Below are 16,110 nucleotides of genomic sequence, written 5' to 3'. Positions count from 1 at the left end.
TAAATATGGTTCCCCATCAGAGACAACAAGAATCACCTGACTCTGATTGAGAACCGCCTCAGGCAGCCAAGCCTAGACTAGACACCCCTAATCAACCACAATCCCAATGCCTACAAAAACCCCAATACGACAATACAATAACCCCATGTCACACCTTGGCCTGAACAAATAATTAAAGAAAACACAAAATACTAAGACCAAGGCGTGACACTGAGGAGCTCAGCTTATTATTTAAGAACATGAAACTCACGCCCCGCCTATGCATCTACTAGTGATTTTGCTGTTGGTCAGTCGTCGTTGGCTGAGAAAAAGTTCAACGTGGACAGTTATTCTAACGTATTCAAAGTGCGCCGTAAGGACGCACGTCATTGTATCCTCCACCTGCATGTTCTGTTCAAATGAATGACCATCATCTAAAATGGGATTTCTGTCATTCTGATAACCGTGGGCAGACACCCTAATCATATTGGACCAGTACATTTCTCAAATGTCTGTTACTTAAATGAAAATGCTGTAGGTCAAATGTCTGGCACCACATTTTCATAACGGAAACCCTGACACACACACAGAGAGCGCTTAGGTAACATTTTCTAAAAATGTGTCACTGTTTGATAGCGAGAAATACATTTACATATTTAAATCAAAACAGCAAAGTAAAAGCCACACGAGATGCAGTGTTCAGGGATTAAGTTGGTAAACAGCACACATCCCAAATGTCACCCTATTCCCTACATAGTGCACTACTTTTACTCTCTGACTCCCTGCCTTTAACCCTCATGGAGAAAGTGACAACAAAGACTACTGATGTGTTTTACTAGCATAAATAGTATAGGCTTTATCTGGGAATAGGATGGAAGGTAAAACATAAATATTTCCTCCCGATTTCTCCTTGTTCCGTGGAATGTTTATTCCATCTAAATTTTTAAAAGTATAGTCAGTCTGTGCTTTGGTCTACGGATAATGCATGAAAGGGTAGATTGACATGAACTATAACTCTATTACATAATCTGTGCAAATGTACAAACACATTCAACTTGACAATGACAACAGCATTTTAGTGTGTGCAAACTTGGTGTAATAATCTTTACATGTAGGCTAATCATTACATCTAGGAATGTTCCATCAATCCAATGTCTAGTGACCACTTAGACTGGGATCAGTGCATCAGAGAGGCAGAGGTTGGAGAGAATGCCTGGCCTGGATGCCCTGACTGCCAAGGCATCATCAAGTGTTTCAATTACTCCTGATCCTTAGCCTTCTCTTCTCTCTCCCCTCCTTCCGACAGTCTCTGTGTCTGTGGCTCGGCTACCCTGTTGCCTGGTTACTGCTCTGTGAAGTATGCCATGCTGTACAGTAATTACCCAGGTATCACCTGCTCAACAATCAGCCCTGTCCCAGCCAATCACAGACAGGACAGAGGAATAACAGCTAGCCAGGAGAGCGAGACAGACAGAGCCGAAGGGCCCTCGTAACATTTTGCATTGACTAGACTGAGTCCATGGCCTTTAAAACACAAAAAAATATGCAAGATAGATCACATGTATGGAAGTTAGCCTATCAATGCGCCATTATATGGTAGTGAAGAAATCAAATTCCACAAGATACATTTTTCTCATTTGATGCTAGATGTTTTTTTAAATTGGGGTGGGGGGCAGTATTTTCCCCAGTCTCCTCCTATATGTCCTATATGATCCAGTGGTCTGGTCCCCACTCTCCTCCTGTATGATCCAGTGGTCTGGTCCCCACTCTCCTCCTGTATGATCCAGTGGTCTGGTCCCCACTCTCCTCCTGTATGATCCAGTGGTCTGGTTCCCACTCTCCTCCTATATGATCCAGTGGTCTGGTCCCCACTCTCCTCCTATATGATCCAGTGGTCTGGTCCCCACTCTCCTCCTATATGATCCAGTGGTCTGGTCCCCACTCTCCTCCTATATGATCCAGTGGTCTGGTCCCCACTCTCCTCCTATATGATCCAGTGGTCTGGTCCCCACTCTCCTCCTATATGATCCAGTGGTCTGGTCCCCACTCTCCTCCTATATGATCCAGTGGTCTGGTCCCCACTCTCCTCCTATATGATCCAGTGGTCTGGTCCCCACTCTCCTCCTATATGATCCAGTGGTCTGGTCCCCACTCTCCTCCTATATGATCCAGTGGTCTGGTCCCCACTCTCCTCCTATATGATCCAGTGGTCTGGTTCCCACTCTCCTCCTATATGATCCAGTGGTCTGGTTCCCACTCTCCTCCTATATGATCCAGTGGTCTGGTCCCCACTCTCCTCCTATATGATCCAGTGGTTTGGTCCCCACTCTCCTCCTATATGATCCAGTGGTCTGGTCCCCACTCTCCTCCTATATGATCCAGTGGTCTGGTCCCCACTCTCCTCCTATATGATCCAGTGGTCTGGTTCCCACTCTCCTCCTATATGATCCAGTGGTCTGGTTCCCACTCTCCTCCTATATGATCCAGTGGTCTGGTCCCCACTCTCCTCCTATATGATCCAGTGGTTTGGTCCCCACTCTCCTCCTATATGATCCAGTGGTTTGGTCCCCACTCTCCTCCTATATGATCCAGTGGTCTGGTCCCCACTCTCCTCCTATATGATCCAGTGGTCTGGTCCCCACTCTCCTCCTATATGATCCAGTGGTCTGGTCCCCACTCTCCTCCTATATGATCCAGTGGTCTGGTTCCCACTCTCCTCCTATATGATCCAGAGGTCTGGTTCCCACTCTCCTCCTATATGATCCAGTGGTCTGGTCCCCACTCTCCTCCTATATGATCCAGTGGTTTGGTCCCCACTCTCCTCCTATATGATCCAGTGGTCTGGTTCCACAACACAAGTCACTGCACTATAGTACTGTCTGCACCTCAAAGGTGAAATGAGGTATTGTACGGCAGCAACATATCACTCTGTGTCGTAGAGCTGGATTGACTCAGAAATACCTGTTCTCTGTATCTTAGAGCAGGACTGACATCCCTGACAGAAGGCACTAGAGGCCCTAATAGCCATATCCTGCTCTGCTTCCTGTAACTGGCTTGGTTATTATGGCAGCATTCTAAATGGTACACTATTTCCCTATAGTGCACTACATTTTACCATGGCCCATAGGGGAGTATATGGAATAGGGTGCCATTTAGGATGCAGGCTATATGTGCGCAACATTGACTGCCTCTGTAGCACGACTCATAGTATAGAATCTAGATATTCATAGAATAGAATCTAGATATTCATAGTATAGAATCTAGATATTCATAGAATAGAATCTAGATATTTATAGCCTCTGCCACAGTGTATCATGTGGATCAGTGATTCATGAATATTTCTCAAATCGTTTCTGGCAGATATTTTGTGGTGATTATGTATTGACAACGTTCAATGAATACATAAACAAGCAATGCATCCAGAAAGGATCGGTGTGTGTGTACCCTGTCCCTGCTGCTGAATAGCAGGGCTGGTTCTGCTGCTCCAGTCTGGAATGGACTGAATCATCTGGCAGGGAGACGCCAACCCACAGATCTACAGGAAATGTGCTGCTTGGCAGCAGTGTGAAACGTGCCTGGATGTACAATAAGCTAGTGAGGTAGGTTCATCTCTCTCAGCTACTACCCTCACTTCTCCTTCTCTCGCAACCTTGTGCTCTCTCCTATTTCTCTCTTGTTTTCTTTATCCCTCCCTCACGATCTCTCTCTCTTTCTCATGCGCAGACAACCAGACAGTAATCCAGTGTGATAACCCCCGTGCTGTAGATTTGTGTGACATCACATGTTCTACAGAGTGAGGTGGATTGCAGAGACAGAGAGAGAAAATAAGCCCTGATCCACCCTGCTCTCTGCAGCAGCTCACCTCCGTGCCAACTTCAGCCTGAGCTACTGAGGTTAGAGGTCACGGCATTATATTACCACACAGCATCAAGGCCTGAGCAGCCGAGCACAGAGCCCAGGCACAGAGTATACAGGCCACACATGCTCTTCATTCTCACAGGGTGGTCAGGGCAACTCCCTGGGCGCTGGAGACATACAGTATGTGCAGGAGGAGGTGTGTTGTATTTACTGCTGCCTATCTGGTTGTCCATGATTCTGTCTGTATTGCTGCTGGTCTGTATTAGCTGGTGCAAAGACAGGAAATCAATAAATGCACAAATCTGAAGTGTTTGAACCGCAGTAAAGGGATTGTCATACGCAGTTAGTATTAAGAGAACTGGTTTACTTGCTCTGTGGCAGTTCTGTAGACAAATGCAAAAACTATTTTCAACCAAACATGCACCCATGACCTCGTTTTAAATCCATAAAAATACAATGTTGTTTAGCATATAGATAAAACACACTAGAATGGCCTCTAAGGACTAATAAAATAAGTGTATTCTATTCTAATGAACTACCTCTCCTCTGCTTCAGGCTCCCCCTCTGCTCTTTTTTTGTCTTAGTTATTTTATCTCTCGAGGGCTGGAGGTGCATGCGGAGGATGTTGCACAACGAGCTCCCCCAATTGGGATCCTAACAAACGTGGACTGACTGGAGTTATTCTGGGTCTGGAAGCTCTAACAGTGCATCTTCCACACATATCTCCCCCACTAACACAGGTCCTATCTATTGGCCTACCCTCTGTACTCTTACCTGCTTACAGCTGCACTCAAAGACACAGTGGAGGAGACAAGACCTACAGTACAGCTAGGACATAAACACCCTGTCATCATCATCTTTACACACGCTACTAAAGCAGCAAGGATGGAGCTCTCATTCTATGACTCTCTGGCACCATCTGCTGGCCAGCCTGCTTCAACTCTATTCTGCTGGCCAGCCTGCTTCAACTCTATTCTGCTGGCCAGCCTGCTTCAACTCTATTCTGCTGGCCAGCCTGCTTCAACTCTATTCTGCTGGCCAGCCTGCTTCAACTCTATTCTGCTGGCCAGCCTGCTTCAACTCTATTCTGCTGGCCAGCCTGCTTCAAATATATTTAGGTGCAAGAAGCACCAAAACAGACACAATCTTGGAAATAAGTTTCATTCGATTTTAAAATGAGTAGGAAATGATTGCATACATGTCTAGTCAGATTGTGTGTGAAGAGTGAGAGGTGTGAAAATGGTACAGTACCTCGAAGCCCACCACCCACATTATGAGCTGTGTCTCTGACTCTGGGAAATAGGACTTGACTTGGGGGGACATGCCAATCAAGGCACAGTTGGTCACCACGGCGATCACACTCATGGCCTCAAAGGCAAGCTGGAAGAAAAGAAAACACAGGAACTTTCCCCCTCTGACTGGTCTCCCTTTCCTTCCTATCCACCACAGTTCAAAACAATCATCACAGTTAGACATTAACCTTTTTATCCTTGAAAACTTATCTCCTTTAATTATCAAATAAAGTCAATCAAACCAACCAACCACACTAAATGTACTATAGAGAACTAAACAGAGTAGAAAGAGCTATTAGGTCAGCCTTACCTGCCACACCCCTATATTGGCTGCAGGCTCAGAGAAGGGTCTTTTGAACACCTTGCACATCTTGAAGGCATCCGAGTAGACCTCTGTGACGTTGTTGAGCACCACCAGCACCGCGGCCAGAGGGTAGACACAGGAGAACAGACTGACATAGCCAAACAGCAGGAACAGCTCCAGGTAGTCATCAAATGTTCCCTTAATAGAACACAACAGAGTTTATACAGATTCATGAGGTTAGACTAGAGCATTACAATACCCACTTCAGCCACTGGACTCTTCATCTATGTCTGTCTAAACACTGCAGTAACATTTTACTTGATGGGGGTATTCTGTGTATAAGGCAAGCATAACAGCATAACCAATCAAGACAGTGGTTAAGAGTGTTGGGCCAGAAACCGAAAGGTTACTGGTTCGAATCCCCAATCCGACTAGGTGAAAAATCTGTCGATGTGCCCTTGAGCAAAGAATGAACCCTAATTGCTCCTGTAAGTCGCTCTGGATGAGAGCATCTGCTAAATGACTCAAATGTATTGTAAAGATACTGCAACGAACATGAAGGTATCATTCACATTCATCACAACCTTCCTAGTTACACATTCATTCCCCCATAACTTGAGTCCAGTAACTCACCAGGTAGGTGCTCATGTCTGCCTCCAGCTTGACCTGCTCAGAGAGGGGCAGCTCCTTGTCTTCCATGGTTTTTATCATCCTCTTATGGGCCTTCTTGTTTCTCCTCCTCTGGAGCCAGTAGGGCAGGAAGGCCTCCATGATCTGGTTCAGGATCTGAGACGTTATCAGCAGCGTGGCCAGACTCTGAAAGGAAGTAAAAGAGGATATTGATAGTAGATAGTAGTAGCAGCAGTAGTAACAGTAGTAGTAGTATGAGTAGTAGCAGTAGTATGAGTAGTAGCAGTATGAGTAGTAGCAGTAGTATGAGTAGTAGCAGTATGAGTAGTAGCAGTAGTATGAGTAGCAGCAGCAGTATGAGTAGCAGTAGTATGAGTAGCAGCAGCAGTATGAGTAGTAGCAGTAGTATGAGTAGCAGCAGTATGAGTAGTAGCAGTAGTATGAGTAGTAGCAGTAGTATGAGTAGCAGCAGTAGTATGAGTAGTAGCAGCAGTATGAGTAGCAGCAGTATGAGTAGCAGCAGTAGTATGAGTAGCAGCAGCAGTATGAGTAGCAGCAGCAGTATGAGTAGCAGTAGTATGAGTAGCAGCAGTAGTATGAGTAGTAGCAGTAGTATGAGTAGCAGTAGTATGAGTAGTAGCAGTAGTATGAGTAGTAGCAGTAGTATGAGTAGTAGCAGTAGTATGAGTAGTAGCAGTAGTATGAGTAGTAGCAGCAGTAGTAGCAGTAGTATGAGTAGCAGTAGTATGAGTAGCAGTATGAGTAGTAGCAGTAGTATGAGTAGTAGCAGTAGTAACAGTAGCAGTAGTAACAGTAGCAGTAGTATGAGTAGCAGCAGTAGTATGAGTAGCAGCAGTAGTATGAGTAGCAGCAGTATGAGTAGTATGAGTAGTAGCAGTAGTAACAGTAGCAGTAGTGTAACAGTAGCAGTAGTATGAGTAGTAGCAGTAGTAACAGCAGCAGTAGTAGCAGTAGCAGTGGTAGTATGAGTAGCAGCAGTAGTATGAGTAGCAGCAGTAGTATGAGTAGCAGCAGTATGAGCAGCAGTAGCAGTAGTATGAGTAGCAGCAGTAGTATGAGTAGCAGCAGTAGTATGAGTAGCAGCAGTAGTATGAGCAGCAGTAGTATGAGTAGCAGCAGTAGTATGAGTAGCAGCAGTAGTAGTAACAGTAGTATGAGTAGCAGCAGTAGTATGAGTAGTAGTATCTGTAGTAGCAGCAGCATTAGTAGCAGCAGCAGCAGCATCAGTACCAATAGTAGCAGTAGCAGGATAAGGAGTAGCTGCAGGATAAGTAGTAGCAGCAGCAGTAGTAGCATTAGTACCAATAGCAGTAGCAGAGTAAGTAGTAGTAGCACCAATAGCAGTAGTTGCAGTAGCAGCAACAGCAGAAATAGTAGTCTCTCCCTCTCTCCCTAGGACCATGCCTCAGGACTACCTGGCATGATGACTCCTTGCTGTCCCCAGTCCACCTGGCCGTGCTGCTGCTCATGCTGCTATGGAACCCTGACCTGTTCACCGGACGTGCTACCTGTCCCAGACCTGCTGTTTTCAACTCTCTAGAGACAGCAGGAGCAGTAGAGATACTCTGAGGGATCGGCTATGAAAAGCCAACTGACATTTACTCCTGAGGTGCTGACCTGTTGCACCCTCGAAAACCACTGTGATTATTATTAGTTGACCCTGCTGGTCATTTATGAACATTTGAACATCTTGGCCATGTTCTGTTATAATCTCCACCCGGCACAGCCAGAAGAGGACTGGCCACCCCTCATAGCCTAGATCCTCTCTAGGTTTCTTCCTAGGTTCTGGCCTTTCTAGAGAGTTTTTCCTAGCCACTGTGCTTCTACACCTGCATTGCTTGCTGTTTGGGGTTTTATGCTGGGTTTCTGTACAGCACTTTGTGACATCAGCTGATGTAAGAAGGGCTTTATAAATACATTTGATTGATTGATAGCAGAAGCAGCACCAGCAACAGAAGTAGCAGCACCAGCAACAGAAGTAGCAGCACCAGCAACAGAAGTAGCAGCAGTAGTAGCTGCAGTAAACAACTCTGGTTGCATCCCAAATGGTACACTTTTCCATTTACAATGCACTACTTTACACCAGGGCTCCTAGGGCTGTGGTCAAAAGTAGTCAACTATACAGGGAATAGGGTGCTATTTAGACAGAAAATGAAACACAATAACAGAATTGGGGATATTGCTAGTAGTGAGAGCCTTATATATCCATCACTGTCTCTGTTGCTAGTGCCTCTAGCCGTCCATGTCTGGAATGATGGATTACTTGAATCGGAACATCTAAGGCCAAAGGCCAGTAGTGACCAATGATGTGTATCAACTCTGGATTGCTGATGCTATGTATTGGCCATTTGAGAGGCTTTGAAGCCACCGGTTGGCCATATTGGCTCTCCCCAGTGGGAGCAGTCCTCTATAGGAATGAATGGAATTCTACAGTGTTGAAATTCAATAGGACAGAATTACATATATTTAAGATGTTTTGTTTTGTTTTATGTTTTGCTAACATATAATATAAAATGATGCATTTGTGTCCGTAATAGAATATACATGTCAAAAACAAATGTCGACATTAACACATGCATTTCTATAGCTTCCAAAATCTTGTTTACAATGAAGGAGGGTTACCAAGATGGCTGCGCGGTGGATTCAATACAGCGCCCCCTGTTAGTCATCCAGGGTATATATACACATCATTGGTAGTGACCCACCTGTCTGAGAAGCACCATATCCTGCATCACAAAGGCAATGTAGAATAGGGAGGCAAAACAGTTGAAGAAGTTGAACTGGGGAGAGAAGATGACAAGTAAACTGTTAACAAAAGGATTTTCAAAATCAATTTTTAACTTGAAATGATCATGGAAACAAACCAATTTCATGTATGACTCACCACCAGTACTTTAAGGACCAGGTGATTTTGAAATGTTGACTCAAGCCTGTGGTTTTCTAAAGCAAAAATAACATTGACTTCATATACAGTGTGTCTTCTATCAAGTCAACAACTCTCCCTACAGTCAGCAAAAGAACAAGAGGAACACAGGAAACACCACTGTAGCATTAAGACAATGTATTTTTAGCCTCAATGATTTGTGTGTTCTGTTGTTTTCTGCATTATTAAAACAACATTGTATGTATTAGAAAATATGAGCTAAAATGCATCCACCCACCCTCCCATCCAACCCCACCCACCCACCCACCCACCCATCCAACCCCACTCACCCCAGCCAGTGAGGAACTCTGCAGCATAGCGGTATATGAGGTTCATGATCTCTATAACCACAGCGTAGATAATACTGGGGATAAAAAGTAGCAGTCCTGTCCAGAAGGTAGGCTCCTCATCATGGATCATCAAGGCCCAGCCCTCCATGTCGAAGTAGATCATCATGACATACAGAGACAGGTAGAGGCACAGCAGCACAAAGGGAACAGACACCAGGTAGATCCTCAGCTGACGCTTGGCGTTTGAGTAGAGTGGCTCCGCCCGCCCCGTGACGGGGTTGACGCCCAAGACGCCGTGGAAACCCGGCCTCGGCTCCTCGAAGGCTTTCTTCCTGCTCAGGGTGCCCCATCCGTACGCCAGCGAAGCGCTGAGGCGCTTCCACAACTCCAGGATCACCGTGCACCACACCAGGTTGAAGCCGGCGAACACCGTGAACTTGTCGTAGTTCTCCCAGTCGAAGAGGTAGTATGGTATGCCTATGAGGGCCATGGGGATCAGGGCCAAGGTGAAATACTCCAGGAAACCAAAGTAGAGTGCCATACCCTCACCGAAGTAGTGCCTGATGTCATCTGGATGGACCATGGGGAATCATGGGGAGGATTTAGTCACAAACAAGCTATTAGAAGGTTCTTAGAATGTTACATTTACATTTAAGTCATTTAGCAGACGCTCTTATCCAGAGCGACTTACAAATTGGTGCATTCACCTTATGACATCCAGTGGAACAGCCACTTTACAATAGTGCATCTAAATCTTTTAAGGGGGGGGGGGTAGAAGGATTACTTTATCCTATCCTAGGTACTCCTTAAAGAGGTGGGGTTTCAGGTGTCTCATGTTCCATGTCTTGTACATGGTGATAGCCTAATCATTGTATATACTCCAGTGAAGTTCATATTGAAAGAGATGGATAACTCTGTGCAGCCTTAGGATTCAAAGGGCAAAATGATCAAGCAATGGCAACTGTAACTTACCAAGAGGCTGGAAGGACAACTTGATCTTTTTGAACCAGGAAAAGGAAAGCCTTTTGAGTTCCTCCTTCTCATGCAGAGGGAAAACTTGGACAAGGATCCCCTTTGATTGCATTCTGCGTACTGAGATTACATTAAAAACAGAAGAGTCAGTCCATTCACATCCCCCCCAGTCTCCTGACGCTATTTGTCATGTGATTCTAGCCATCTTTATTAGATAAACATAATGAAACTTGAACTAGTGGCCCATGCCAGTGTTTCCCCAACTCCAGTACCTCCAACAGAACATGTTGTTACAGCCTCAGACAAACTCACCTGGTTCAACTCACTGAGGGCTTGATGATTAGTTGACAAGTTGAATCAGGTGTGTTTGTCTGGGACTACAATAACAAATGTGTACTATTGGGGGGTACTGGAGGACCGGGTTTGGGAAAAGCTGGCCTATGCAGACCTATGCTCTTTTGGTGAGAGATAATTCCCGAGTTAAATTGCTGAAGTGCTAAAAATGACTCTGAGAACATTGTCTACTTGAGAGCAATGAAAACAGTTGAGTTTGAACTGTTAACTTTCCTCATAATGAGAGAAAGCTTAGTTTTCTGAAACAATAACATACAGACAATGGTGGGGACCCACATATGTACTAGTATATTTGTATAAAAATAAAAAGCTTTAATTTCACGTCATTTCTTGACAAAATTATTTCCAAAACGTTGCATTATTTTTCTAAACAATTGGTTAAGCTGAAAAGCAGTCTATCTGCTCAGCAAGAGCATTGACTCCTTATCTCGTATTTGAATAATCCACTGACATTTGCATATTTATTGTCCTTATTGCTGACTCTGATGGGGAGACAATGTGAGGATTATGTATGTTATGTTTCAAATATGGAATTGGCTTCAGACCTGGGTTCAAATAGTATTGGTTTTCATGTGTGCTGAACTTGACTGAGCCATACAGAAGATCTATACACCTGACTGACATCAGCATGATGGAAAAGGAATGGGGATTCGTTGGGCCAGGTGATGTTTTTACACTTCTCAATTGTCCAGTATTGGTGATTGCATCCCCACTGGAGCTGCTTCTCGTCTTTAGCTGATAGGAGTGGAACCCAGTGTGGTTGTCTGCTGCAATAGCCTATCCGTGACCAGGACCGACGAGTTGTGCGTTCCGAGATGACGTTCTGTGCTATTATTTACCTGTTTGTGGCCAGCCTGTTAGCTTGTACGATTCTTGCTATTCTCCTTCGACCTCATCAACGAGCCGTTTTTACCGACAGGACTGACGCTGACTGGATGTTTTTTGTTTGTCGTACCGTTCTCGGTAAACCCTTGACACTGTCATGCATGAAAATATACTGGAACCGGCACGCCTGGCACCGACGATCATACCACGCTCAGTCGCTTTGCCCATTCTAACGTTCAATCGATCAGTAACTGAATGCCTCGCTGCCTGTCTGCCTGCTTTATACAGCAAGCCACGGCCACATGACTCACTGTCTGTAGGAGCGCACTATTTTGGTGAACGGAGTGGTGTACCTAATAAACTGTTGACGGCGTTAATGGCTCTGAGCTTCCCTAGCACAATGGAACCAATGGTATAGTCACAAAAGTCCAAACCCTGCCCATCTGGCATTCCAATCCAGGCAGCAGGCTCAGAGTATTTGAAAGAAAATGTATACTATTCGAACCCAGGTTTGATGACTGTGCACCCAGTGTTTCAGTGTGGCTGAGGTCATAGGGTCAGTGGTGTACTTACTGACTGACTTCCCTGGATACAGTTTCATCTTCGGATATCCAGGCACATGGGCCTCATCCTTGGCCCTCAGGTTGTCCAGTTCATGTTTTATGATGTATTGACACTCTGCCATGCTCAGAAAACCATCCCCATCACCTGTAGTATAGAGACACTTTACAATACAATAACGTGCTCTTACACTAGTGTAGTAATGGTGTTTATTTAAACAACATGCTGTATTTACATATCAATCTAATTATTGTATTGTAATTGTATAGTAATATAGTTGTAATAATATAATACAGAACATTTAAAATACTATTCATCATCTATAGTACATTCACAGTTTACTATGTATGCATCACTAATGGAACCCTATGCGATAAGGAATAGGGCGCCATTTGTGACGTACTGTACCCTAGATTACCTTGGAACTCTTTGAAGTTGTGCTTGTTGGCATACGTGAAGCCTCTCATGGAGCCGTCGTTGAACTCCTTGAAGAGGCCCACGTCCTCAGCTCCGTATAGAAGCCTTTGCCAGGAGGCCCCCACAACATACACATTGGGGTTGTCCTTCTCCGTGCCCTGGGCCCCTGGAGTCAGCTGCTCCACCAGCAGCTCAGCCCCTAACACAGCAGAGGAATCAGGACAGGTATGAAGGCATCAATAGACTAGGTGTTCATCCCAAATTACACCCTATTCCCTTTATAGTGCACTACTTTTGACCAGGGCTCAGGTCAAAAGTAGTGCACTATGTAGGGAATAGGGTGCCATTTTGGGACATAGCCTAGGACAACCATATTGTATCAACAGAGCCAGACTTACTGGTTAATAGATACAGTAACTAAAAGGGACTATTGTACTGAACCGTGTTCTTTTCAGTGAGTATTTCACCATATAAGTGATAAGGTCAGCCTGCTTTGTTTTCACGTAGCTTATCACAGGTGGCATCAGGGCCCGTATTCATAAAGCATCTCACACTGGGAGTGCTGATCTAGGGTCAGTTTTGCTATTTAGATCATAATAATATTTTATAAACAGATCCTAGATCAGCAGTCCTACTCTGAGATGCTTTGTGGACATGGGCCCAGATATGTTATCGGATCAGTTTCGCTCACTTTCAGAGAGCACGATAGAGTGGGAGCCAAAAGAGAGGAAGCAGAGGCAATTTGAAAAGCGATGGTGAGAAGACTGTTTCAACTGTTGGGAAGCTTCAAATCTCTGTTCCCAATATATAGTAGGTAAGCTAAGCTCAATGTACTGTACCTCCATCTTGCTGCTTGTCTCTGACCCTGTTTAGTAACCATGCGATGGCTTCCTCTTTGGTTTCTGAAACCAACTCGATGACCACCAGAGGTGCAAATGTTGAGCCATGACTGTCATACACTGACAAGCTTTTTTGCATTTTCCCCTCTCCCTGTGAAGCCTGGGGAGAGACAAGATAGGAAACAAATGAATTAAACATGACTGCCTAAGGACCAAAATGACAAGGCCAGAATAGCATTCTTCAGTTTTGAACATACAAGTATCGGTGTACAGTGACAATATGTTTTACATAGCCTAAATACATAAACAACATTGGTTATTTAAATCTATAAAATAAAATATCAGTTGTTGCACATACAAATGTTGCTCTAGGTAAACAAATTATTTATTGCTCCTCTTGCAAATGTGAGTTGCAGCACCTTCACCTGGCCTAAAACAATCTTATATTACCTAACAAGGTGTGGTATGTTCAGGGGTTCATCCTTGAGGCGTTTTACTAGTCTGAGTACCAGTCTCTTTAGCTAACATTCCACTCCTTGCCACTCCTTGTCATTGCCAAAAAAAACTGGCCTTTCAGCAATCTCAACGTTCAATAGAGAGAAATAGTAATGGCGTCTTTTTGTATGCACTAACTCCGCCATAGCTCGCTGGACAACGCTTATGGGAAAACGAATGAAGTTTTGTAGGTTTTTTGGGCTAAAGAGACTGGTCTGATTCAGACGGGTTGGGTTAAATGCAGAAGACAAATTTCAGTTGACTGGATTCAGTTGCACAACTAACTAACTAGGTATCCCCCTTTACCTTTCCCAGGCTAGCTTTTTAGTCTGAAGTCGTTAACTTCTGAAGTTGCCTTCATATTCTAAAACGCCTTCTCTTTAAGTCATTCTTATGGCTTGGGTTCAGCCCAACTGATTGAGATCATTCGACTGTTTACTTTAGACGTTGAATCACAACGGCTTAAAAAAAAACAGATTTCCCATGTATTAAAGAGGTTAAAATGTAATTTGCTCCTAAATCTGATTCTGAATATCAGCTAAAGCTGGCCAGTGACAGTGACAGCTAAGTGTTTTGGTGTGAGAGAGGGCGGGGCACGAACCGCACGTTCGTTGCAGTATCGATGGGTGGCTATAAACACTGTTACAGGGTATACTCATGATTGCTTTACTCTGAAGAAATGTGTTGAGCTTTGACGTAACATTGTCACGTACAACTGGGGAAACATTTGACGCAAATCAGAAAAGTAGATACCGGTAGGCCTTTTACATCAACAAATCTCTATAAACAAGGCTACTCACCACGTGCTTCGTTCGCTGGCGCAATAAGGTCCACTTTTAAAGGTTTCCCACAATGCCAAGTCGACAATAAATACCTATTTCGAATCTTCTATTGTCTTGAGAAATCAGAAGAGTTGCTTGACTTCTGCCTCTCCACGTCACTGGCACTGACAGGCAAGCGCCGCTGTAGACTTCAGCCCGCAGTTATCACACCCACCAACGTGCTTTGCTGTGTGTGTAGGCCTACATAGCATAGAGATAGTTAGAGGACGCAACATTGTATTTGTCCTATTATGGAGTCTGTGAGAGCATGGGCAGTGTAGTCACTTTTGTTCTTCTGCTATTTCTATGAGATCGTAAACGAACTGAAAGGGTGCATACTGCCACCTGGAGTGTGTTGTTTGAAAAGGTACAAAGCCAAGGTTGGTGATTGAATATCACCTGCAGTTATGGAATGTTTGCTCACAAGTATAATTCATTGGCTGATCCCTCCTGATGATCTGGATGGAATTATGTGTTCATTCCTTAACCCATAAGAAGTCCCACCCCAATGAATACTTCAAAATAGTGAAAGTCCTCAAATGCGCTGCCCATGCTTAGACCGGTTTTTGGGCACTAGAGTCCTGTATCTATCTCTATGGAACAGAGGCAAGTAAATCACGACAAGAACACGTTCAATGGGGCTTCCTCGTTTGAATAGGATTCTAATACGTTTTTCTAGTAGGACAGGCATACGGCATATGTCTTTTATGGAAAAAAAATACAGTAGTTATACTGTTGACAATATTATTTTAACCTTTATTTAACTAGGAATGTCAATAAATAACAAACTCTTATTTACAACGGGGAACAGCGGGTTAACTGCCTTGTTCAGGGGCAGAACGACAGATGTTTACCTAGTCTGCTCAGGGATTCGATCCAGCAACCTTTCGGTTACTGGTCCAACGCTCTAGTGGTTACCTGCCTTGTGGTTAGACTAAACCAATTTGTAAGTCGCTCTGGATAAGAGCGTCTGCTAAATGACTTAAATGTAAATGTAATGTAAACCTCACCAGACAATCAGGTGAGGGTTATTATGATTATGGTCTTGCTCCCAGGATACAAGTATTAGTTCTTGTTAGTTTGGTTTGGCTAGTTTATTATTACTATTGAGGTTGTCATATAAAACACAGAATCCATAGCATTGTCTCTGATAAGAGCCTATCGAATACGACTACCAATTTTTGTGGAAATAATTGTATTTGACCATACCAGAGTTCATTTGTGGCGTGTGTGTGTATCTTCCGCAATATCACGTCCCACAGCGTCAGTAAAAAAGTCGCGTTCTTCTTCAGGGGTGTATTACTGAAACCGTTTACTTCAAACGGAAAACGTTTTGCAACGAAAACGAGACTTTATTGGTCAAGTTCATCAAAACTTGGGAGTTTATGTAGGTAGGTCCCTCCCAGTCTCGTTCGCTCAGAGGAAGAGACGATGTGAGAAGTTTTCATTGTCCCAAAATCTGGCCACGAAAATAAACCAACTAAGTAAATCATTTTTGTATGGAGGTCAATGGGTGTCGAATTTAGTAA

At 44.1% G+C, this 16,110-nt stretch overlaps 1 protein-coding gene across 2 annotated transcripts in view; it reads right to left on the bottom strand.

Annotated features, from left to right (window-relative positions):
• The window catches only part of ano10a (anoctamin 10a), a 39,798-nt gene extending 23,889 nt beyond the window's left edge, over positions 1-15,909 (bottom strand). For both annotated transcript variants that reach the window (XR_006833730.1, XM_046315847.1), the window contains exons 1-12: positions 15,791-15,909; positions 14,561-14,782; positions 13,266-13,425; positions 12,428-12,625; positions 12,022-12,156; positions 10,270-10,389; positions 9,298-9,867; positions 8,969-9,024; positions 8,790-8,864; positions 6,067-6,249; positions 5,440-5,631; positions 5,089-5,217 (exon numbers count right to left, since the gene is read on the bottom strand). Coding sequence is in view for 1 of the 2 variants with exons in the window: in XM_046315847.1 (XP_046171803.1) it covers positions 5,089-5,217; positions 5,440-5,631; positions 6,067-6,249; positions 8,790-8,864; positions 8,969-9,024; positions 9,298-9,867; positions 10,270-10,389; positions 12,022-12,156; positions 12,428-12,625; positions 13,266-13,404 (1,797 nt within the window). In the remaining variant the exon portion in view is untranslated. The remainder of the gene's footprint in view (positions 1-5,088; positions 5,218-5,439; positions 5,632-6,066; positions 6,250-8,789; positions 8,865-8,968; positions 9,025-9,297; positions 9,868-10,269; positions 10,390-12,021; positions 12,157-12,427; positions 12,626-13,265; positions 13,426-14,560; positions 14,783-15,790) is intronic.
• Between the last annotated feature and the right edge of the window lie 201 nt (positions 15,910-16,110).

Source organism: Oncorhynchus gorbuscha, linkage group LG19, assembly GCF_021184085.1.
Source record: "Oncorhynchus gorbuscha isolate QuinsamMale2020 ecotype Even-year linkage group LG19, OgorEven_v1.0, whole genome shotgun sequence".
Lineage (NCBI taxonomy): Eukaryota > Metazoa > Chordata > Actinopteri > Salmoniformes > Salmonidae > Oncorhynchus > Oncorhynchus gorbuscha.
This window is presented reverse-complemented; position numbering and strand designations above follow the sequence as displayed.